The sequence below is a fragment of the Sylvia atricapilla genome, chromosome 3 (genome assembly GCF_009819655.1).
Source record: "Sylvia atricapilla isolate bSylAtr1 chromosome 3, bSylAtr1.pri, whole genome shotgun sequence".
Taxonomy (NCBI): Eukaryota; Metazoa; Chordata; class Aves; order Passeriformes; family Sylviidae; genus Sylvia; species Sylvia atricapilla.
This window is the reverse complement of record NC_089142.1, coordinates 58,188,671-58,213,370: the sequence shown is the minus strand read 5'-3', so window position 1 is coordinate 58,213,370 and position 24,700 is coordinate 58,188,671. Positions and strand designations below refer to the sequence as shown.

Below are 24,700 nucleotides of genomic sequence, written 5' to 3'. Positions count from 1 at the left end.
TATTATTTCCCATGCTTCATAGATACGATAAGAGAGAAGCTAGAGAAAGTTTAGATGATAGAAATTACTTCAAGAGATTTAGGAAACAGGACCTGAAAGGGAGATTGTAACACTTAAATTTACACAAGAACTACTGAGATTGATGGGCAACTAGTTATTGAATAGTGGAATATTATTCCTGGTATTAGTGTTTATATGTAGCCAGTGTTCGTCAGCAGTTACTCTTATGTCTGATTTTGTTAATTTCGAAGAATTTCACGACTTAGGTGGAATTTCATGAGCACTCACATGGAATTTCTTCACCTGTGCACCTTAGCTATTCTGAGCAAATGTGGGTCACAGCACCCGGGATTCTTGGGTGTAATCTGGGTAACTGCACATGCGTAGACCCTCATATCCAGAAGATTCATTGTTTTCTATTCCCACACTATAGGATACACTATAGGATATAGTTGGGATATTCCCAAACTGTAGGATAGTTTGGAGAATTCAGCAGCAGTGATGATGTAGGTTAATGATGTGGGGGAAATGCTATGTACTATGTGCTGACTTAGTAATGAGACAAGTTTACAAATTTAAACTCCTGTATTTAAGATATTTTCTTAAATTTTCTAAGTTATGAAGCTTATTTCTGTCATGTTTTTAGAGTCACATAAAAAACTCTAGGAAGAATTTGATGTTTCAAAATGCTGAGTTGAACTTCTTATGGTCTTTCATTTTGTGGGATATTCTTAATGTATTTAGTTAAGTTTTATGTTTATTTTATGCGAAACATTTATTGCTGTTAGGTTTGAATCTATATCCATGGACTCATATATTTTAGTAATTTTATACTATTGCCATGGAAATTCTTAAATTGTATACATCTCTAAGTTTGACTTAAAACTACATATATAAATTCTATCTTTGACCTTGTCTTGGAAGTACATGGGCTTTCATAACTTTGTGTCCAACACATCAATTCAGAACTATTTTAAGTTAATGTGGAACTGTGCATGGAACTCTATTTTACTTTCTTAGAATGTACACATTATGCTTTAGTGGATTTGTAAGTTAACTGAGCTATCAGTAGGATCTTTATTGTACTAGAAACAGTTATTTGTATTAAAGAGCATCTTTACTGATGTCACTGGCACTGCATTTCAGAAGTTATTTAGTGTATATTCAGCTTTTTAGAGCTCTTATAACAAACTTTAAACTGTTTTTTATACTGAATCCAAAATTAGATTACTTAAAAAAAAAGCCTTGATTTTATTCTAGCTCAGTCTGGAATAAGCCAGCCTTCCCTGTGGTCTGTTTATTAGTCTGGCTGGCTGAGTTAGATTAATAGCCAGTTATTGTCTGGTGCAGTGCTAGTTTGCTGTTGCAGAGACAGGTTAAAGTTCTGTAAAGTTCAAGGAACTGGCCATTGTTCCATTTTTTGTTATCTGTTGCAGAATTGAAGAGACCTGGCGGCTATGGCAAAAATTTTTGGATGACTACTCTAGATTTGAAGAGTGGCTAAAAGCCTCTGAGAGGACAGCTGCTTTCCCAAGCTCCTCTGGTGTACTTTACACTGTTGCTAAGGAAGAACTGAAGAAATTTGAGGTGATTTATAGTGGTTCAAATTCAATACCTACTGATCACATTGCAGCAGCCAGCTGATGTTTTTGCTTCCCATAACCAAGTTACAGCAGAGATGCTGTATTAATAAAGTGGAGTTGATGATTTTGTAGCTGTCCTCAGTGTCAGGTTCCTAGGATTAAAAGAATCCTGTGGAAGGTGACAACTGGAAGTGCCTCCACTGTTTTTCCACCACGGCTAGATTCCTCACCTTTTTTATTTCTGCAACTTTTTAATATGTCCAGTCAGTCAGTGTTACAGAGCCTTCCTAAATCTTCCTTCACCAAGTGCCTCTTCAAATGCATGCTGCATATTCTGGCTTTTGCTTTTTTATCCCTCCTCTGCTTTCCATAACTCTCTGAACCCAGTTCTCTGAAGTCTCTCATATGATGCAGAATATCTCCACTTTGGGTCCTTATACATGAAATTCATGTTTGTGCAAATACTGTTATATGTCCACATATTATTATATGTCCCTGTGACTTAAAAAAGTTAAGCATACCTTAAAACTGACAGTCTGTCCCTTTGGTCAGTGCATAGGAGCTTGTTACATGACTCTGTTGTGTCCGCTGCGATGTGAGGGTTTGTCTCATAGTTACAAGGGATTGTAAACCTGTGTATAAAGCACACATGCACATTGCCTGGTGAGTCACAGAGGAAAATCTTTTGCTTGGATTCATATTTGCAAAGAGTATGTCAAGATGGGAGAGAAGAAAGAGAACAGATTATTTAGGCAGTTACATAAACAGTCAGACACTGAATAGCATTTTCTGTAAAGAAATGCAAATTTTAAACAGTATGTAAGCACAGTTGGTAGGCTTTGGTTTAACAATTAAAGCAAAAACTTAAACTGTGAAGTGCTGTGTTCTATAATTGATATTCACATTTATGGCTGTACTGGCCAGGTTTTGGTTTTAGACAGACTTCCTTATGCCAGATTTCAGTATGGCCAGGTAAATTGCTGTAGTATAGAAATGTTTGCTTCCTGGACACACTCTGCCTCAGACCTCTTTGCCATTGTCTCTTTTTGTGATGATCAGGATTTAAATCTCTTATTTAGTAAGTCTCTGTATGAGAAGCTGTACCACAAGTATATTGACTCTTTGATTTTTACAGCTGAATTGACTTGCCCCAAAGTCTGTTTCATTGAACCTCAGATGTTGTGGTGACCTTTCCTCTGCAGCAGACTAGTAGATTTTTTACTGTCTATAGTGTCAGCAGGAACAAGATGCAAAGAGAAGAGTGTAACCTCTCCAAAAGCCTCCTTTTCTTGTAGTTTGTTTTTTTTTTTTCTTTTTTTCCTTCTTTTTCTTTTTTCTTTTTTTTTCCCTCCTGAGCACCTCATTTCTTTGCCTATCAAATAGCAGGAAGGCAGTGTGGTATTCAAATCCAGTGGCATTCAGCAGCTTTACTGTGAATTCAGTATGAAGTTGGCCACTTACAAATATTAACAGAAGCAGGTTTCTGCTTTAACTAGGCATTTTTTAAAATTTTGTTTTCTTCTCTGTATCTGCACTTTAATTTCAAGAAACACCAACACATAACAAAAGGGTCTCATTAGACCATATAGGAATCTTTCAGTTCTTGAGCACAGAGGTCAGAGATGGCTCTCACTGACTTCACTGTACAAAACCAAGCTCCTTCCTCACCAGTAGTTTTATGGAGAAATGAAAGGAGGTTACAGGGAGGAATGCAACAGATGAATTCTTGTGTAGCTGAGATGAAAAAATGGGAGGCAAATAAACAGCTGTTCTTTTGCTGGACAAGGCTTGGTAACAGGTGAAACAACAACTGCACACTTTCAGATTTCATAACCCTAGTAAATACAGTCAGAATTGTTTCTCCAATTTAGAAATAATTATGCAATTATAAATTAATTCAGTTCTATGATCGTTTCACCCTAGCTGCAGGCACATTTGCTCCTTTTTGATTGTCCGTTACCCAATCTGATGGCCATTAAATGAAGAGAATAATTTTGTCGAGAGTACTCTATAGAATTTGATCTTTTTTCTGAATGAGTTCATTTCTTCTCTGGTATTACATCACAAATGTGCTTATGTCATTTTTAACTTTGAATTGTACAGTATGAAGTGTGTATCTTTTTACGCAGAAAACTCACATGTTTAATTAAAATTTCTCTACAGAAGTATATTACCTATCCCAGTTCTACAGTTGTTATTGACAGAGATGTCTAGTTTTGGAAGAGAATTGAGTGTTCTATTGCATTGTGAGGAATATGTATGAACTTGAGGCAGCATGTTTGTAGAACTACAGTGAGATCCAAACCCTACTTGTATTCAAAAGAGGTCTGGTGTAATCGTGGTTTTTAGGTCTTCCTTTGGTTGCTTTTCTATTTCAGTGATATGAAAAGATAAAAGCAAGTAGATTTTTGAAAAAATATTTTGTTGTTGTTTTTGTTGGTAATAGTTGTAGTAGTAGTAACAGTAATAGTTTTAATTGTCATTTCTTTACAAGGTGCTTCCTCCAGTCTTCATGATTCCTAGCCACAACATAAAAGCCATGGGCTAACTTGCCTGTGCAGCTCAGCTGTCTCTCTGTGGCTCTTGTGACAGAAGAGCAAGCACCAAAAGCACATGGTGCAAACATTTGCCCAGACATAAGTCGGCATGGATATTCATGACATTTTCTTTTCTGTGAATATTTTAAGACAAACCTTACTTGCACACCAGTACACTAAATATAAAGAGATGTCTCTTTTAGTGTCATGTTTCAGAATAAACAATTTCTCAAATCTCTTCAATGTTTGCATTTCAGCAAATTCAATATGTGAAAGGAAATCCAGTGAAGCCACAGGAATCTTGGATTTCTGTTCCTTTTTTTAAACAAAAGAAGAGTTTTGTGTTCGTTGTTTGTACTTCTGTTCTCAAATATAAAAGCATATAATTTTTCAGAAGAAAGAGACTTCTTTTGGTACTGATTTTACCTTTGCAATGGATATTCATGTTGCAATTTCTCATTGAACCAACATTTCTCAGTGAACCATATCAGTTTTATAAACTCTTTTGGGTATTTTGGAGTTTTGTTTTGTTTTGGGTTTGTTTTGTTTTGTTTTTTTTTTTGGCTTTTCTTTTGGTTTTTAACCAGAAGGCAGCATCTCTATAGGGTAGCCCTCAGGAGATGTCTCCAACTAGTGGAATTTATTGGCTTACATAAGTCAGATGCAGAAGGAGAGTCAAAATAAGGCAAGAGATGTATCCTGATTTCATTAATTAAAACTCTGAAGGTGTCTTTTGTTCATACTGCTTTAGGCTTTCCAGAGACAAGTGCATGAAAGCCTGACTCAGCTGGAGCTGATCAATAAGCAGTATCGGCGCCTGGCACGGGAGAACCGCACGGATTCTGCTGGCAGCCTCAAGCAGATGGTTCATGAGGGGAACCAGAGATGGGACAATTTACAAAAGAGAGTTACCTCCATCCTGCGCAGGCTAAAGGTATTCTTCCATTATTAAGACTTCAGTTTCAGTACACTAGTTATGAATCAGCAGCTTTCAGTTTAATGTGTTTGCACGGTGTTGTTGAGGGGGTTTCTTTACCTTCAGAAGAGGAAGGAAGCTCATCAGTTCACTTAGTCCAAAGTAACCAAAGTATAGACATCCAACCAAAGGTGACATCAAACACCACCTTCCTCACAGAAGTTAAATAATTGCAGCTCTAGACGGTGTTACTTAATATGAAATCTCAGAAAACATATAGAGGATGAAAGAAGAAGGTGTACTGAGTTTACATTTTATTTGATGGGGATGAAAGTAATTTCCCTACTATTCCTGGTAGTTTTCATGTTTCTCGTCATTTCATACCAATTTTCCACCCTCCAGCATTTTATTGGCCAGCGGGAGGAGTTTGAAACAGCACGTGACAGCATCCTGGTATGGCTAACAGAGATGGACCTGCAGCTGACCAACATCGAGCACTTCTCAGAGTGTGATGTCCAAGCAAAGATAAAGCAACTTAAGGTAAAAAATAACTGGGTAGTTAGAGAAGGAGGGATGAAAGAAGGGGAAAAAAAACCATGCATGGTGAGAAAAGAATTTTAAGAAACATTATGCAGAAATGCAGCCCGATATGATTCTTTTACTTGCAGGCCAAGACTTCAACCTCAAAAGTTACGAGTTATTTCAGATCCCAATACATACTTTTCTGCCAAAATAGAAGATTTTTTTTCTGTGAAAAATGTAAAAAGAAAAACCAGGGGTGATAGTGTGCTTTCGTTCATCAAAATAGGAAATGTTAATAAAAATTGTTTATCTAAGGTCTCCATTAGTGCTAATATCAAATAAGTACTACATTTTTCAACCATTTCTGCATTACAAAACTCCTTCTCTGGAGAGAACAATACCAAATGTCACATTATCCAAAATTCCATTGTGCTAGGTTTAGCATCTCTGTTCATTCTAGACGTTTGGTCATTAGCATGGCTTGTTTATAGAACAGTTTTCTTTCCAAATTCAACAAGTAAGGAATGAGATGGTAAGCCATGAAGTATCATTGGTTTTGGCTTGAAAGACTGTGGAATGCTAAATTTAATTTAATTGCTCATTGTTGCTCATGCCAAGAGTACTTGGTACAATCCCTGTTTGTTACCCACACTACTCTTTCTGTAAAACTCTTGAGACTTGTATCTTTAATCACCCAGATTGTTGTTGTGTTGATTTTGTTGATAAAGCATGGGCTTTTTTTTTTACACAGGCTTTCCAGCAAGAAATTTCCCTGAACAACAACAAAATTGAGCAGATAATTGTGCAAGGTGAGCAGCTCATTGAGAAAAGTGAGCCCCTGGATGCAGCTGTGATTGAAGAAGAACTAGATGAGCTGCGTCGTTACTGCCAAGAGGTCTTTGGGCGAGTGGAGCGCTATCACAAGAAACTTATCCGCCTTCCTGTGTGTATATTTACATATGTTTTTACTTCTTTGGTTTGTTGCCAATTTACAAATGTGAGAATGAGGAAAGATGTTGAAATGAAACCTAAGCAACTTTCCAAAAGTCCTGTGGTTAAATTTTGTTGCAACTCTGAACGTCTGCCTCTCTTCCATTACATGCTATTTGTGTCCTGTTCAGAGAGCAAATTGATGATATCTGGAATTTCTGTAAATCATCGTGAAAGTCCATGCAAATTGGAGATTTATAAAACTTTATTCGTGGGAGTACTGTGATGCTGGTCATAAGAACATCTCCCTGTACTGCCAGATAGTTTGACTGGCAGATTATTGAGTTGTTTTTTAAAAAAAACACAATGATAAAATGATTTTTCTCATCAGAAGAGACAGAAATTTGTTTCTAGAACTGAACACAAGCTGAAAAGTAGAAAAGGAAAACAAAAGGAGAAAGTGAAAGGAAAACAGTTTTTAGTAGATCAAGTCCTACTGAGTGAAAAGAACAAAATCCAGGGGTATCAAAATACAAAATAACATAGTGAGAGCAATGCTTGTGATAAAGATCACTTACACTTTCTATTAATTGATTCCACAGGTTTTCCTAACTTAATATTTGCATTGAAGTAGCATCAGTAAAAGTCTGGAGGTATTTGCCTTATGTGAGACTTTATGTGCCTCGAATAATTAAAATGAGCTGGCACTTCGATCTTTGTTGTTTTGGTTTTTTAGCAGACCTTAAAAATAATGTAGGGAAAGTGCAAAAGAGAATGTGCAAAATGAAAACCCCACCAGTGTGCCTGTCACTTAATGCTACTTTATTTCACTGACCCAGGCTGACCATGCAGTGCCTCTGCACGTTTCATTGATGGCTTCTGTTTGCATTACGCTTCTAGCTAACAGATGACGAGCACGACCTCTCTGACAGAGAGGTGGATCTGGATGAATCAGCAGATCTCTCTGACATACGCTGGCATGACAAATCTGCGGACAGCGTTCTCTCCCCGCACCCCTCTTCCAACCTTTCGCTGCCTCTTTCCCAGCCGCTGAGGAGCGAGCGATCGGGGCGAGACACCCCTGCGAGCGTGGACTCCATCCCCCTGGAGTGGGATCATGACTACGACCTTAGCAGGGACCTGGAGACAGCCGTTTCACGGGCACTGCACTCAGAAGAAGACGGAGGGCAAGAAAAAGATTTCTACCTGAGAGGAGCAGCTGGCATAGCAGGTATGGTGGCAGACTGAGTGCTCTGTTTTCTCCAAGTGAAAAAAAGGCAAATGTTATATGTGTGGTTGTGTGGCCAGTATTCTCATGGAAAAAGTACTTTAAATAGCCCCTGATGACTTTAAATAGCGTTTCCTAAGTGATCTCAGTGGCCCTCTGGCCTTAGACACAGTGATGGAGATTCCTGGGTGACGACAGCCTTGGAAAATGGCAGAGGCGTACATGATATGGCAGGGAATTGGCTGAGTATCTATGCATGAGGCCTGCCAGATGGGATATGTCATCTGTAACATCCCTGTGTCCTAAGTTATTCTGACTAGAAGAAACTATACTGGATATGGCAAAAGGTGCAGAACAAACTAATGATGAAATGCTGTGGGAGAGACCCACTGAGAAAATCATCAAGGGTTTAAGTAAATCCTAACCCTGCCCTGGTGCAGGCAAGATTCCAGCAAAGGAGTGTCTGAGGTGGGATCTTGGGTCTTCCTCTCTAGTGAAGCTGGAAATCCTTTTTAAGTGTTTGTGCTTTGTGTAATAAATCTTAATAAATGAGAGTGCCTAAATGGAGCCAATTGTGGGATAAGATATACTAGTGTATTTTACTGTGATCTTGTGGCTGTCTTTTGCTTTCCAGGTCATTGCTTTGGAAAGAGTCAGGTTTGCCTGGATCTTTGTAGCAGCCTCCCTGTGTTTTTCAGTCTTCATCTTTTTCCTTCTCCAGAGAGAATGTTTGCTATTGGAACAATTTATTTAATCCGTCCCATGAAAAGGACTCCTGCTGTAAGGAGATGGCCGTTGCTGAGCCATCAAATCAGATTGTGCTTTTAATTTTTCAGATGTAGAGATCCCTGAAACTCTTGAGGCCTGTGTAACACTCACAGAAAACGCCCTCAAAAATATCTCTGGTAGGCATCATAAAAGACTAAGCACATCCAGATGCAAATACCATGGTGCACAAGAGTAACTTCTTTCTCTTCTCCTAGCATCTGCTATCTTTTCACAACTTACAAGATAAATATTTCTTACATGGCAGCATTGGCATATTAACTTAGGGGTATCCTCCTGCTTTACTGTTGCGCTTAAAGGTACTGTTGGGGGCTTGGATGAAACAATCATGTCTGAAGTATCAGCCCTCTCACCTTGGCTAACTGAACTAAACTGATCTGATTGATCTTTTTTCTCTGGTGTCCATCAACTGGACTTAATACATTGTTACATCTTGAGGCAGAAGGAAAAGGCAGAGAACACTACCTAATTTTTCAGGTTTGCCTTTTTTTTTTTTTTTTTTAAACACAGCCACACCTTGAATTATCACTCAGATATAAACTTTTATGTTAGTGTTTGTTTCATGTCATCAAAATGTCCATTTGAGGTACTGTCTTTATCTTAGTCTCATATCTTGGAAAATTATTTTCTTTCCTCATTGCACTAGATGAGACCTTCTGTCTCATTTGTTCAATGACTCTCTTGGAGGAAATAGATGCATTTGCAAATACCTTTTCTCATAATTTCAGTTTTCCTCTTTTTAAATAATGACATCATGCAAAAAGCAAAGTCTTACTGTCTGTGACACAAGCCTTAGGTTCACGATCCATTTTTATTTACTCCCCAAATTAGTGAAATAGTAGTATTGATTAAAGGTATAAATAATACCAGTGCTTGCGGAAAAAACTGTGTATAGTTTTCTGACCCATGAAAATTTTTTTAAAGTAGTGAGTGAGAAACAATGTTGAGCACTTTGTCCTGTCCATTTGGAGTGAGGTGCTGTTTTATATATAAAAAAAAAGATTAATCATCCAAGAGGCTCCATTTTCTGTAGTTAGGTGGACAGAAGGCTCTCTTTCTCTATTCATGTTTTTAATTGTGTCTTTATGAATTAAGTCAAACTGTCTTTGTAAACAGATGGAAATCAGGCATAGTGATAGAATATGCATGAGAAGGATCTCATGTGGTCCTCTAGGCTGCAGCCTGCTTCACATTATAATTTTCTGTAGCTAATTTATTTCAAAAAAATCAGCTGACTCTTATAAGGAAACTACAAGTTAGTCCTGCTTCAGAAACATTGATATTGGTTCCCAGTAGCTTGAATGAATAATACCACCTTGCAGATATGTTGAGCATGATCTTTGTCAAGTACATAATTGGAAAAATGCTATAAGTTTTGCTGCTTAGTGTGGTTGCCCAGAGCAGTCACAGACTACTTGCTGCAGGCCTCCAAGATGTCCAGTAATCTATGGCTTTTGACAATATGATTGTAACAGCATCACTTAGCATTTGTATGCCACTTTCAGTCTCTAGGATCCTTTCATGGAGATGCAAATTCTACTGCTTTTTAGTGGGGAGAAATAATATGAAGAGAAATGGAGCTACCTAATTTTCACATGGATTTAGATCATAAAAATGGAGTTTTGGGTTACAGGGTTTTATTTGACAGTGTTTGTGAAAGGGAGCAAGGTGTTTCCCAGAATCAGTGAGGTTAGAGTATGCTTTGCTGAGAACTTTCTCTTTTAAAAAAGACAAGGCATTCAGTTCAGAGGAAAAGTCACTTCAGAATAATTTGCAAGCCTTCTTTAAACTGTAGACTCTTCTATAGTATGCTTATGGCAAGCTTGTTCATTGTTGTCATCTTTTAAAGGTTGCTAATACTGTCTAATGTAACTTGTTATCACTTAGCTTTGACATTGTACCACTTACACTGCTGCCACCACATTTCTCCTTCCCTGTCTAATCTCTAATCTCTATTCTGCCTGGGCAAGGGAAAAAAAGCCTTTGGAAAAGTTGGGGTGACAGTCTCTCTTTTTGGTTTTGATACAGGTGAACCAGGTGCCCTGGAAGCACATATCCGCCAGCTGGACAAGGCCTTGGACACCAGTCGCTTCCAGATACAACAAACAGAAAACATCATCCGTAGCAAGACACCTACAGGACCAGAACTGGATTCCACTTACAAAGGATATGTGCGTGTGTTTTGGAGCCCCAGTCAAACATGCACACCAGGCTTAGCCTAGCTTAGCTTTTGAAGGAAATGCAGCTGCTTCAGCAGAGCAATGAGCTGTCGTAGTCAGATTCACTTGTGTGGTTACTACCCTTAACCACATGCTATTGTTGTTTATGTTATTAGTGTGTTTACAACAGCATAAGATTAGAGGAATATGACTAAGGAATTTATTTTCCTGTTACATTTTTGCAGATGTCTAGAAATACTTTCTCACACATGCTTTTATCCATCTAGTGATGATATCCTTGTTTGAAGTTCCTCTGCTTTTAAAAGCAGATTTTGTAGCTTCAGGCATGATATTCATCTTGCTAATGAATTATAAGCATGCATCATATAAGCAAGGTTACATGTATGGAATCCTTGATTAAAAAGCTTTCTCAGAGAGGTTTTCTGAATGATAAATCTCTCTCTAAGCCATTCAAATAATTTCATTAAGGACAGCATTTAAAAATTAGCTGCCTGGATGCATAGTAATATTTTCACATTTAAGGTAATTTTCTTTATCAATATTCTAGCATCTTTGCCATAGTTTCTTAAAATTTAGAAAAGAGGGCACTTTAAGACATTTAGAATGATTTGGCTAATGGGGTTATTTCTGCATAGCTTGTCCTTGATGCCTTTATCATCTGTACATACTTTATTTTGTAGTATCAGCGCAAACTGTTAAAGTAATAGATCTTTTTCTTCCCACTTATACATACTTATGGAAATTTCTAGAAGTTGCATTGGAATTCTCGGTGTCCACACAATTAGCCCTGTACAGTATATATTAAAAAGTAATGTTTTGTTTGTTAACACAGATGAAACTGCTAGGTGAATGCAGTGGAAGCATAGACTCAGTAAGAAGGCTTGGATATAAACTGAAGGAGGAAGAAGAAAAATTTTCAGGACTCATTAACATGAACAGTACTGAAACACAAACAGCTGGTAAGTAACACATAGTTCATTTGATGAACAGTAATTATAGAAAGCAGCAAACATGCAAAGCGTTGCTGAATAAACGCTTGGTGTTATTTGCTGGCATATATATTTACATGACTGTCTGTTACCATGCTCTGTTTTAACATCCTTTAATAGGAATAGTAAGGAATATCAAGTATTCCCTGTGTATGCCTTATGAAGAGTTCAAGCATTCAAGTCCATTTTAAGAACCCCTTCATATCATGAAGCATAACCCTAAGCCTTTCAGGAGGTGCCTTTGGATACAATGGGTTTTTGCTGTAAGATTTCTCATGAAAAAGCTTGCTTATATTGCTGTACAAAACATCTAATATTAGCTTTCACCTCTGAAATTATCTGCCTACAGTAAAGAAATTTATTTTTATCTGATAGAAGTATTCAACTGACTAATTTTAAACATCAGCTGTAGAACAAGAAGTAATCGATTTTGAAAACTTGGATTTCCAGAGACTATAAAGGCATCATCTCCATTCTTAGCTTGACAAGATATGCTACCCATATAGTCTCTTTTATTTTGTTGTAGGTCTTTATTTGTACATTTCAAGTTGATGGAATGATACAGCTTGTCCTTCTGCCTTAGGATTTCAAGATAACTAGCAAAAAGAAATAGCCCCTAATTTATTTCTTTTTAGCGCAGCAATGCATTAGCAGCAGCTAAGGCAAATATAGGGAGGTGTGACCATTACACTGTGATAAGCACATCTACCAATGAAAATAATAAATAGTTAGATATATTAATGTTTTTGTCTGGTTTGCACTTGTCTGGTAATTGAAGATGTCTTTTTTTGCCAGCATATCCTGTTTTAGAGATCTGCATGTATCAGCTTAATTCTGCTCATAGAAGTCTGACATTAGAAAGCAATAAAATTGCCTGTTGACTGGACTCATACAGGTTCTTCATTCTTTCTCTCCAACATCACTTTCTTCAATCTTAGTTTTTGAAGTGGTTATTGTTTGTGGCTTAGGCTTTTTATGGAGCATTTTTTCATCCCGAGCAGTATTCCATTTATGCAATTATGTGTGTGTGCAGCTAGTGAGTTTTTTTTGGTTGTGTTTAATTTGGTGCTTGTAATTCCAGGTGTAATTGAAAGATGGGAATTAATCCAGGCTCAAGCTCTAAGCAAGGAGCTGAGGATGAAGCAGAACCTTCAGCAATGGCAGCAGTTCAACTCCGACCTTAATAGCATCTGGGCTTGGTTGGGAGAAACTGAAGAGGAACTGGAGAAGCTCCAGCGCCTTGATCTCAGCACTGACATACAAACTATTGAGCTCAGAATTAAAAAACTAAAAGTGAGTTTTGTTTCTCTATTCCAAGAGATACCTTCTAAAACTGAGTGCAACAGGTGTGTTGAAGAGGTTGCCAATAGTTGCAGCAGGCTTTCCCCACATAGCGGGCTGCTGCTGATAAAGTAACTGGGAAACTGAATTTCTAAATCACCTTTTGGAAGGAAAATGCACCACTGGCTATCAAAATGAAGTTTTGGAATAGTAATTCTGTGGCAATCCTGTAATTCCAGAATGTACAGATAACTCCTGATGTCACCCAAATTTATATAAGTTTTTTTAAAGTGTGAAGTTAGATCAATTATTTTCTATTCAAATTGGTAATAAATCAGCTGCTTCAAAAAGATAAAAAGCCTCATTGAGACAATACTACTTTGTGTGGAGGAAGGAGGAGTCCAAAGGGATTGTAACCTACCCAGTGTCACCAGTACAATATAGGAAAAATTTGATGCCCCTTTGCAACATTCCTTTCTTGATTCTGTCATCTCAGGTGCATCAAGATCTGAATGTTGCTTTTTCATCTCTCTTGTAAATTTCACAGCTATAAAAATCTGCAAATGTGGTGGTCCACAACTTCACATTCAGTTACTAGTGTCTTACAAGCATGGGCAGGATAATATGGGATCCAATGTCAAAATGCACTGTGCTTCATGCCAGGGATGAGGTGAACAGATAGTAAAGGCTGTTTCCGGCAGTGATCCATGTGAAGCATGTCGATGCTCATCTCCACTGCAATCCAAATATAGCTGCCATAAGTACTGCAAAGGTTACTGTGACATCTTGCTTTTAAGTAAATGCTGTAAAGTAGGTGGAAAAACGGGGCGTTTCATAAGAATTCTGTTCTTATCTCACCCTCTCTTTGAAAGCCTATTAGTACCCTCCAAACCGAAAGAGGTGGGGTTTCTTTTGTGTCTTCCAGTGTAAACAAATCAGAGTTTTTATTCAAGTTGTGCTTCTATAAATTGAAGTGCTTTATGCTCTTTGTATGTTTTTGTTTCTCTCAGTAAAAGCTTTTATTTTAAAACACTGATGACAGCAATTTCCACTTCAAACTGGATATGCTGGTTTTCATGTTTATCAGCAAAACCGAGAAGTGAGGGCAAAAGTTTTATTGTGAGCTAAAAACACAGTTGTGACACATCTTTAAATTTTGTTGGGCCTACTCAGTCTTTAAAATATCTGAAACATGAGCCAGATCTTTAAAATTCAACTCTGACTTCAGGCTTTTAAGACTTTATAAGTTTAATTGGCTTGCTCTTGTTTATGCTCACAGTAAAAATTTAAAAGATGTTAAAGAGTGGACATTTGCAGAGTCACAGAGGGAGCCCAGAAATGTCACATCCAGAGTAAAGGGACTGTTACAGTATGGTACCATTCTGCAGCTGCTGATGGCAAACCATTGCAGCCTTGTGGTGCCTTCTCCACTTTTTTTCCCTGAAAGTCACATTTTACCAATTTCCATTCTTTCTTCCCCTTTGTCTGTCATCAAGGAGCTGCAGAAAGCAATTGATAACCGCAAAGCAATCATCCTGTCCATCAATCTGTGCAGCTCAGAGTTCACTCAGTCTGACAGCGAGGAGAGCAAGAGGCTTCAGGAGCGCCTGTCTCAGATGAACGTGCACTGGGAGCACGCGTGCAGCATGATCGAAGACTGGCGCAGCTCGTTGCAGGATGCATTAATACAGTGCCAGGTCTGTGCTGTGCCTATTTCAAACTGCCCACATAATGAAACAAGCCCACATAATGAAAATATAAAACCATTTAGTTACTTGGTGTGCTCACAATCTGTCTGAAACTTGCCAGTGAAAACCAAAATATGGCTTTTGCATGTGTTTTTCTCGAGGACACACCTGTGCTACCTAAAACACGTATTTATTGCCCAATATTTACAAAATTTGTTGTTTCTGGAATAGTATCCTCATAGTCTATTGTATACTTCTTGGAAGTTATTTTATTTAGCTAGTGGAACACATCAGAGAGTAAATTAAAAACGTAAATTTGACTGGAATATTCTGTTACCCTGTTAAAACCATGATTCATCATTTGTAGGATTTCCATGAACTATGCCATGGTTTGCTGCTTTGGTTGGAGAATATTGACAGAAGGAAAAATGAGATTGTGCCCATCAATCCAAGCCTGGACTCAGAAATACTGCAGGATCATCACAGACTTCTTATGGTAGGACTGTAATAACCATTTTCTCTCCCAAAACACATCACCAGAAAAACATCTAGTCAGATCTCTCTTTCTCATGAGGGTTAGCACTGTGTATTGTGCGCTAACACAGAGCTGTGAGGCCATCATCAGTGACTGACTTTACCTTGGTAGGGAGTACCACTCACTCTTCTTAGTAGCACAACGTGTGATTTTAAATCTCATCTAGCTACTAGGCTGCTGTATATCTTCCTGTCAGGTTAGAAATTTGTAGTGCTTTTCTTTTTCTTCTATTTGTTTAATTTCAGATGTTGATATTTGTGAGTTCTACTTTTTTTTTTTTTTTTTTTTTTTTTTTTTTTTTTTTTTTTTTTTGACTGCTATTAAAAACTTTGATGCTTCCCTTGGCAACAGCAAATCAGACGTGAACTGCTGGAGTCTCAGTTGAAGGTGGCATCACTGCAAGATATGTCTTGCCAGTTGCTAGTCAATGCTGAAGGCAAGGATTGTCTTGAAGCCAAAGAAAAGGTACATGTCATTGGAAACAGACTGAAGCTCCTCTTGAAAGAGGTTACACGTCATATTAAAGACCTAGAGAAAATTCTAGACATTTCAAGTAGTCAACTGGTAAGTCACGTCTTTTTATTCCTTTCTGTTCACTGAGTGCATTTCCTGCTGTTTCGACTGCCTTTCTCTGATCATTGTTATTGGTTGCTCTGTTGCTGTGGTTTGCAGTGCTTATCAAGATGGAACATGTAATCTTGAATATCATAAAGTAATCTTCAACTTCATAATGTAAATATCTCTTCTGATATGGAGGAGATTTAAATTCAGTATTTTTTTTCTATTTGGTGTAGCAATAATTACTAAACTTCTTGGTTTGTTTACCCTGCTATTACTGAATCAGTCAACTGGCAAACTATATGAGATAATTATTCCAGTAGCAGCACTGAAAATTATAGTATGTCAGTTGTCACTGGAAAGGAAGTTAATGCACACTCTGTCAAAGAGAGAAAAAAAAAAAAGCATAAAATAAATTCTGTAATAAGGTAAGGAGTCCCTTATATGTGCTTAGGCTTTGAGCTATAGTCCAAATCTTTTCAAGGTGTCATGTATCTCAGGTGTTTGAGAGGGAGTTGCATATACGTCTCCACCAGCAGTGACAGATGCAGAGTAAAGATTTCACAGCTCTCCTTTATTTCACTTTTCTTAAAGGACTTGGATTAGCATAGTGCTTAAAGTGCAAGAACTTAGCTCTTCTCTCCTTCTAGTGGATTTCCACCTGTTTAATTAAAATCTTGGTAGTACCAAACTCATCTAATAACTCACAGCCAGTAGAGAACAACTGGTTTTTCCCCTGTATTGACTTTGGTGGAAAATGTGTCACCTAAACAAATGAAATTTTAACTACTGTTTGCTTTTCTTTTCCTTTAGGCCTGACAGAGAAAACATATAATGCCTTAGTCTTTTAAGATTTGGTAACAAAATTTAGCTACTTTATTTTATTTACCTTGGAAATAAGTCTGCTGGAATTTCACTCAGGGTAGTTTTTCTAGTTTGCTTACCTGTACAGCTAGTTGCTGTATTTCTGAGCTCCATTCCTTCTGAACTTTAGGAATTGTCCTCATGGTCTTCTGATGAATTAGACACATCAGGCTCGGTGAGTCCTGTATCTGGAAGAAGCACTCCAAGCAGACAGAGAACGGTAATTTCACGTCATTTGTTTTCTTCCACCTCTTGGGTAGTAGCTATAGATATCTACAGCAGTTCTAGCCAGCTGGAAGTCACCCCTTCTCACTTGTTAGGAAAGGAAATGGCATAAACCAAAAGCAAAACACAGCTGCTTTCCCCAACCCTGCTGCATATCCCATCCTGCATGAAATCAGAAGTGGTAAATACTATCTGAAACCAGGGCTGTCAGTGTGGTTGGTTTACCATGGTATGGCATGTCGTGTCTCTTGTATTTTGCTCTAGTGATGGCAGCACCCCGAAGTCTGGTCTTGTCTGGTATAATCAGTCCTCCATTTCTGTTTGGCCTTCTCTTCAGAGCTGCTTCATCAAGAATCTCAATAAGGTTTTTTGTCATTTCTGATGCAGGTTGCAGATGGTCTTATTGAGACTTTGGATGAATGGCTAAGTAGAGCTGAAGGGCACAAAACATTTTTCAAACCAGCTAGTTGTGCAGGACCTATTCGATGGCTATGATGGCAACTCTGGAGTTGTCCATTTACATCGCTGGCACAAAATTCAAGAAATATAGCAATACATGCCTAGTACTTAACACTTCCATACTCTGAGCCCAAATTGGAACTGCAATTATTTTGTCTTTTTCTGCGATTCTATTGGTTGATTAATTTGCTTTTTTCCTTAGTTCTTAAGACAATCAGATTTCTTTTGTTTTGTTTTATTTTGTTTTTCCATTTGCACTTTTTTCTAAAGCCTCTGAGTTCTGTCTTGATAAATTTATGGCTCTTGAAGTTGATTTATGTTTTTAATTTTTGTTTACATTCACTAGTTTCCTTTTAGATGCTAGTAGGAGAATGTAAAGGAATACTGGCTTTTCCAAAGGAGAAAGAATATAAACCTTAACATTTTATGTCAGAGGTCAATGCTTTTGTCTTTTAAATTTAAACCTAAATAATTTCTAATAACTCTGATATCACAGATGTAACTGAAGGTTGCCTGACCATTACAGGAAATTGAGAAGTGTTTTACCATAAATCTTTGTCTAGAGAGCATGTAGAATTATGATAGATTTCATCTTAATATTTTAATAAATATTTGTCTGTCTCTAATTTGTTACTGTTCATTTACTTTTTTCCCCTTTTTTTGTTCTCCATAATTCATAGCTAAATTGTATGATTCCTGGGGTCTAGTTTTCAAACTTCTGGGTTCTGCAACCACACCATTTTGAAGACTAAAGTGATACTGTTTAGAATTTCAGTGCCAAATATGCTGATGCTAAATAAATACTAATAGAAAAGAAATACAATCAGAATTATAAACATCTAACTGCATTAAGTAATCCAGCAAATAGCTGTGTGAGTGCAAGGATGCCCCTACAGTTATTTGGCCTTCAAAATCGTGGGGTGGAGGAGCGACAAAACTTGTCAAAGGAGTGTTCTGGTCCTTTTTTTCCTTGAAAATAATAATTTCTCTGCATGTGCATTTTTAAATCTATATATTTTTCCATATTCAACTTAATAAGATAACATCTATTTCATATTACAAATTATTTGAACTAAATTTCTAGATACTTTTTTTTAAAACCCAGAGCTACTGTTCATAAACATAATGTCTAAACTGTTATTTTTCAGTTCACTGTACATGTTCAAATAATTTTCATATTGGACCTCAGCTCAGCTATGTGCAAAGAAAAGCCAGTTTCCTTGGTTCATGGGTATTGGTCACTTCATTTGATTTTATTTAATTTTTTTTATGTTTCCTTTGCTGCACTTTTAATTTAGTTTCATCAGTAGCTTGTCTTTATTTGCCTGGACTGAACATTCTTCTTTCTTTACCCCCTGTTCATTGCAAACAGCCACGGGGCAAATGTAGTCTCTCACAGCCTGGACCCTCTGTCAGCAGTCCACATAGCAGGTACCTTATTCTCCTGGTTTCTGCACTCTGTTCTAGAACACCAAGAGGATGATAGAAATTGGCCGTGATTCCTCTCAGTCCCACTGGCTCCATCAGGTGGTCAGGACTTACACAAGTGGTAACTTCCCTTTTGTTACTCGTTTGGCAAAAGGGTCTTTAAATTACTTCAAAATATTTGTTAAACAGGGATACAGGCTAATCCTGGGACATCTGCAGCTTTTGCTTCACAGAAATCACAGAAAGTATATCACAAAAATTCACAGAATGTATAATCCCGTGTAATCAGCATTTACTTTTCATATGCCTGATCAGGATGAGTGTGTGTTTACACTTATAGTACTTAATGATTATTTTATTTTGGTGTGATTTAAGAGGAATGCTAGTAAGTTCATGGCAAACACTTCCTATCATCCTCTTTACCTCTAGATATTAAATTAAGGCAGGTAATAGGCCAGTATAATATTCTAGAATTCACAAAACCCACAAATCTGGATGAGACATACTAACATCCTTTTCTTTATTTATTATTTCTTTCCTTTTTTCTTCCTTTCCCCCCGCCTCCCCCCAAAACATTTTGTTCAGTTTGTGGGTTTTCAGTACTTTAGACTCAAAACTTCAAGTCAGAATTTGAGAGTATTGAGACTCGGGATCACTTTCTCTCCCCTCTTTAGACGACTGCAATATAACCTGCTAACATTGCCATGGCACTGCCCCATCTCTGTCTGACCAGTAGAGAGCAGGCTTGCAGCTACAGCTTCTTGCTTCCCACAGTGTCTCCAGCAACCTGTCATCTCTGCAGCTAACAGTGCTTCTGCATTCTCGTTGTTGTCAGTGTGATGTGTGTACCTTCGCTCTTTCACTGATCGGTTTACTAGCCTCTACAATTTTGAAGTGGGGTTTTTTAATAAAAAAAGCAAATGAGCAAGCCAACGTGTGTAAAGAGGACATCTTTTGCTGTTTCAGTGTCTTGCACACTGCTAAAATAATGAGAAAGTGTGATTAAGGTATATTCGTTTTTATTAAATCAAATAATAAATTTCATTTAACCTAAATCTCATTTTCTCTACATATCAAAAATGAACCAATTTGTTTTAAAAATAGTTCCTGTTAGAGTAAAAAAAAATTATGTTAGAAAGAAGAAAACACAAAATTAAGCAATTAAAAAAAAAAAAAACCTCTGTTTAGACTCAAAGAAAGAAGTGAACACTAGATTTAATACAGTGATTGAACCACAAACAAGCAGACAAAAAAATACCTTGAAAGTATTACATTTTTCATGGGCAAAATCAAGAGTTTATTTTCATTATAAAGCAAGTGAAGAGCAAAACTACTTAACCATGTAGATATTTACATAAACACTTCTTTTAAGAAGTTTGCTTTACATGTGTAGTTACAGACTGTGATTAAAGTGGCAGAGATAAAAATCCGTGTAACAAATAGAAAAAGTATCTTTTGCTGCTTCCACACACGCTAAGAAGTTGCCTATTTTTAAGGCTTTTTTTCCTTTGAAACAAAAGGAAACCACATCGAAAATGGGAAATATTTAAACTCCATCTTTCTGTCTGATGGAGAAAGAGAACTAGTTACTCAGCTCCAGTGTGCTGTGAAGCTTGGCGTTTTGTTTCTCATAGGGAGGAAAAAGAGGGAGGAGAGGGGCTTTACTCTGCAGCCACTAACAGTGAGGAGGAGGGGACGATGTCTTTGACAGATCAGCATGCTTGCACTAGCACCATTGTACTCAAGGAACACATTGTGTGTGCTTTTCCACTCTCCTCGAACCACTTCTGCCAGCATTCTGGGGTTTCTGGTTGTAGGCGTGAGCCCCTGGCTGGAAGAGCAGCTAGCACTGCTTTGCAGCTTCGAGATCAACCCCTGTTCTAGCAGTGGCATTGCTGCGGCACCTTTCAGATCAAGCCTTTCCAGCACTGTTTATTAACACATCTTGTAGCAGCACAACACAATGTTCAATTTGTCATTCAGACAAGCATGGAATACGAATGAGTCACTGCTGAATAGGAAACTTAATCAAATGCGCAAGCCAGACAGGTTGTGGTTGATGTATAATGTGGTTTTAGCTGATAATGCGGTACAAGCTGTCACTGTGTTCTTTAATATTTTGACATGCCTCTGATCAGAGTACTTTGTGTTTGATCTTGCACTGGATCAGCAAACCCTGTTAGAGTTTAGTGTAAAGGAGAAATAAAGTCAATCCTAAAAGGTTTATCACACGAGAAGTTGGGAAGGAAGGTTCATCTAAAAAATTAGAGGGGCCATGCTTTGTGTATAAAAAAAGTCATATCACTTTGCCTTCTTTATCACCACAAAAAGACAGGCATATATAGTGTGATGCTAAACAAGGTGCAGGATTAAACTCAACATCACATTGTGGATTTAACCGGAGTCTCATCCAAGCAGTACTAGTAATTTTGTGCTAGGTGGGAAAGCAAATCCAAGAAGCAATTTCCCTTTTCTCATCAGTTTAATAGAGCTGTCATAAGTGCACACCTGGATCTTTGCCTGTGAATTTTTTAGAAGTGATTAAAATGTTAAGAGATTAAAATGGTGGTTCAGTTTGCTCAGGGGTGTTTACATTGTCTCTCTTGAGCAGCTCTATTGAAGTCCTGGTGCCATAGTGCCAGCCTCCCATTTCCTGCTCTCCCCAGGCCTCCCCAAATGACTAGTGTATCTTTGAAGGTCACTTGCTGTTCCTGGAGCAGACCAAACCACATCACTCTTTGTGTCTTTGCCCACAAAATTATATTCATGGCTACACAGTAGCTCGAACACAAGGTTTGGGTTTGGCTTGCCATGATTCTCTTCCCAGTTATCTCCCTCGCTCTCACTTGGTTCTTATTATTTAAATATCATATACAACTGCTGCTTCTTAAACTTACTGGATTCACTCACTTTTTTTTTGTGCGAGAAGTCAGTACTGTCTGGTATTTGCAAAGACCTTCAGCATCTGCAGTCATACAGATGAAATTTACCATTCTTATATTTTGTGCAGTAGCCTTTTAATAAAGATACTAAATTAAGGCCCATTCTTGATTAACTGCATTAAATAACATCCAACTAGGCCAGCAGTGCCTCTTTCAATGTAAACCTATTTTCCACATTCCATTAGTCACTTAGCATTAAAGTCATTTTATTTATTTCTATCAGCTTCAGTTGAATGATAAATTCCTTTTTGAAAGCTTTCAGATGCTTACTGCAATACAGATTGGTTACATCAACCGTATTTTCCTTGGGGAAAAAATAGCAATCATCTTTACAAAAAGGTTCCCCTCTGAGCTGAAATTAAAGTTCACTTTGACCATCCTATCTATAGTCTGGTAAATTAGCTTCTCCTCTCTTGAAATGCCTAGAGAAGAATTCCAATATCACTGACATTACAGACTCTCAAAGTAAGGGTAACTATTGCTTGCACTTAGATTAATATATAAAATTTCTTGACATGAAGAAGCTTACCGTTGGCCAGGACTGCAGCTGTGCTTCCGTCTTTCATCTACTAAGTAGGAATGGTGTACTGGAGTGAGTAGCAGATGGCTCTACCTCTTTCCCTCCTCACAGTGTGACAAATGGTGGAGCAGTCAGAAGAGACAGCTAAAGAACAGAACAAGGACAGAAAATTATATTTATCTCCAAAGTGGTGGACAATACTTCAGCTTTCCCTTCTTCTGCCAGACAAAATAGGTCTTCTGTCCTTATAAAGAGTGAGCTTTTTTAATTAACAATGTATATTTTTAACCATCTCTCCTTACAAAATCTGTTAAACACTCTAAGCTGAACTATTCCATTTTTCATCCAATTATGTAGATTGCAGAGGTGCACCTGCCATAAAAACAGTCAGTACAGCACTCAAACTTGTTATAACACCCCCTCTGAAGATGTTTTTGTAACATTTCATTATTTGCTTGTTTCATTGTTTCCATGCAATATTATTCTTCAATACCCTACTTCACTGCAGAAAAAAATGGTTGGCTGTGAATTGTTTTAATTTTTGAAAGTATATGTTCCTTTTGAGATCAGCCATGCAAGCTTACATTACAACTTGTTTTTGTAAAACACAAAGCAAGAAGTGCTGGATTGTGCTACTTAAAGGCATAGGAAAAAGAAAAGAAAAACCAGGTATTAACTTTGCTCCCTTTTGATTTAGCTTTCTGGAAATTCCCCTTCTGACACCCAGTGTTGCCCCTAGAGTAATTCTGGGGCAATGAAGAAAATTACACTTTGATTATTATCAAACATCAGTTAGCAACTGCAGAAATGTGGTCATTTTTTGATTTGGATTAACAACTTTTATACAGTGAGAGCCTAGTAAATAGGTAGGCTTTGCAATCAAATGCTTGGAAGGTAATTAAGCACTCTTTGTTCCCATTGTTTCTGCCGCAGTCCATTAACTTTCTGTCTTGGTATTCTCAGACAGTAGAAGTCCTGATCTAATTGAGCTTTAATATGGAATGCTCTGATGCTGTTTAATATGCCATGTCCTTTTAATATCTTCTATATAATATGTGATCCTATGTTATGCAATAAGCAGCTTTCCATCTGGGCTACAATAGCATGGATTCAGACAACACAAGATCTGATGTTTTGATCATCACTGCTTCCTGGAACACTTAGTTCAAGCTAATAATTTAGCATATCTGCTGAGTTAGTGTTTATGTATCTGTTAGTCATCTGAACTTTACCAAATTTGCCTGGCTTTGTTGAACTCCTCCTTTGTTGAACTTTGTTGAAAATAGTCTCAAGCACAAAAATAATTCTTTTCTGAACATGTGGGAAGGGAACCCTTGCTAAGCCTGGAATTGTTTTGAAGATGGTATTTTCATTTTTGGATGCTTCCCCACACAGGTTCAGATTTACCAGGGAGACAGGATCGAAAGAACAAGGGGAAGTCAAAGAAACACTAAGGAACCATCACCCTGTACTCAGTTTACTGGGGAGCATTTAACTGCAGCCAATAAGCCTAATTTCCCACATCTCCTCATGAGAATTTTTATCTCTTAAACTCTAGGAAACCATAGATTTTCTGAGGCCTCATGATCATAGCAGCCAAGCAAATTATTATAGCAACACACCTGAGAGAAAACTCATTAGGACCTAATGTCCTAATAGCAGAGGTCTTGAAGCAAGTTTCTTGAAGGCTCTGAGTTCCTCCATTTTTGGCTTGTGCTGAAATACAGTATTTTCCCATGCCATTCGTTAGCACACTGAGACCATCAGATTTAATCTTTCCTAGTCACTCTTTTCAGCTCTTGAAAGTTTCAGTCAAAAAGAAAAAGGTGAAGTTTATGTCCTTATCTTTCATTAACGTAATAGAATGGATTTTTGAAGTGTCTCTTTGGAAATATTGTGTTAGATGTCTCATGCTTCATAGGCGTGATAGGTATGTGCCGTTTCAAGTCAGATCTATCATCATAAGGGAGTAAATCACTTGGAATGTGATGGTGTCAAGTCAGTTGAGCAGATAGATTTTAACTGCTGATTCTGTGCAAGATTCAAAACACAATGTGCTTTGTAGAAAATAAGTCCCATTAGCTGTGTATTGGTGAAATTGACAGAAAATGATGTAACTGAATCTTAATGCATTATACCTTATGGATACCTTATAAATAAAAAAAATGTAGAAACTTACGCAAATCTAATGCAACTGGCCAATTTAAACAAGAAGGCCCACCTTTTCAGACAGCGTGCATTGAACAAATATGGCAGGTATGGGCCACCTTTTATTTTCCCCTTCTTAAAGCAAAGCGCTTTAAGTGGAGAGTCTTCCTCATAAGTGATAAAGGGTCTGTGGGGTCACAAAGTTCTGTTGTGATCATTTGGTGTTTTCCAGTCTAGAAATCCGGGGTCTCCTACAAGTGTTAGGGAAATAGCATGTTCACTGAAAAATACCTCTGCAGTTGTCAAAGTCTGTGCAAATTGTAAGTTGGCCTTCAGGGGAGGTTGAGTGCCCAAGGGCAACCTCTGCTGCAGTAATGTTTT

At 37.6% G+C, this 24,700-nt stretch overlaps 1 protein-coding gene across 2 annotated transcripts in view; it reads left to right on the top strand.

Moving 5' to 3' along the window:
* The window catches only part of SYNE1 (spectrin repeat containing nuclear envelope protein 1), a 286,213-nt gene that overhangs the window by 260,490 nt on the left and 1,023 nt on the right, over positions 1-24,700 (top strand). For both annotated transcript variants that reach the window (XM_066315491.1, XM_066315492.1), the window contains 14 exons: positions 1,437-1,587; positions 4,872-5,054; positions 5,439-5,576; positions 6,310-6,501; positions 7,389-7,719; positions 8,553-8,621; positions 10,531-10,673; positions 11,515-11,641; positions 12,753-12,964; positions 14,449-14,649; positions 15,008-15,136; positions 15,527-15,739; positions 16,728-16,817; positions 18,654-18,712. In XM_066315491.1, coding sequence (XP_066171588.1) covers positions 1,437-1,587; positions 4,872-5,054; positions 5,439-5,576; positions 6,310-6,501; positions 7,389-7,719; positions 8,553-8,621; positions 10,531-10,673; positions 11,515-11,641; positions 12,753-12,964; positions 14,449-14,649; positions 15,008-15,136; positions 15,527-15,739; positions 16,728-16,817; positions 18,654-18,712 — 2,238 coding nt within the window. The remainder of the gene's footprint in view (positions 1-1,436; positions 1,588-4,871; positions 5,055-5,438; positions 5,577-6,309; positions 6,502-7,388; positions 7,720-8,552; positions 8,622-10,530; positions 10,674-11,514; positions 11,642-12,752; positions 12,965-14,448; positions 14,650-15,007; positions 15,137-15,526; positions 15,740-16,727; positions 16,818-18,653; positions 18,713-24,700) is intronic.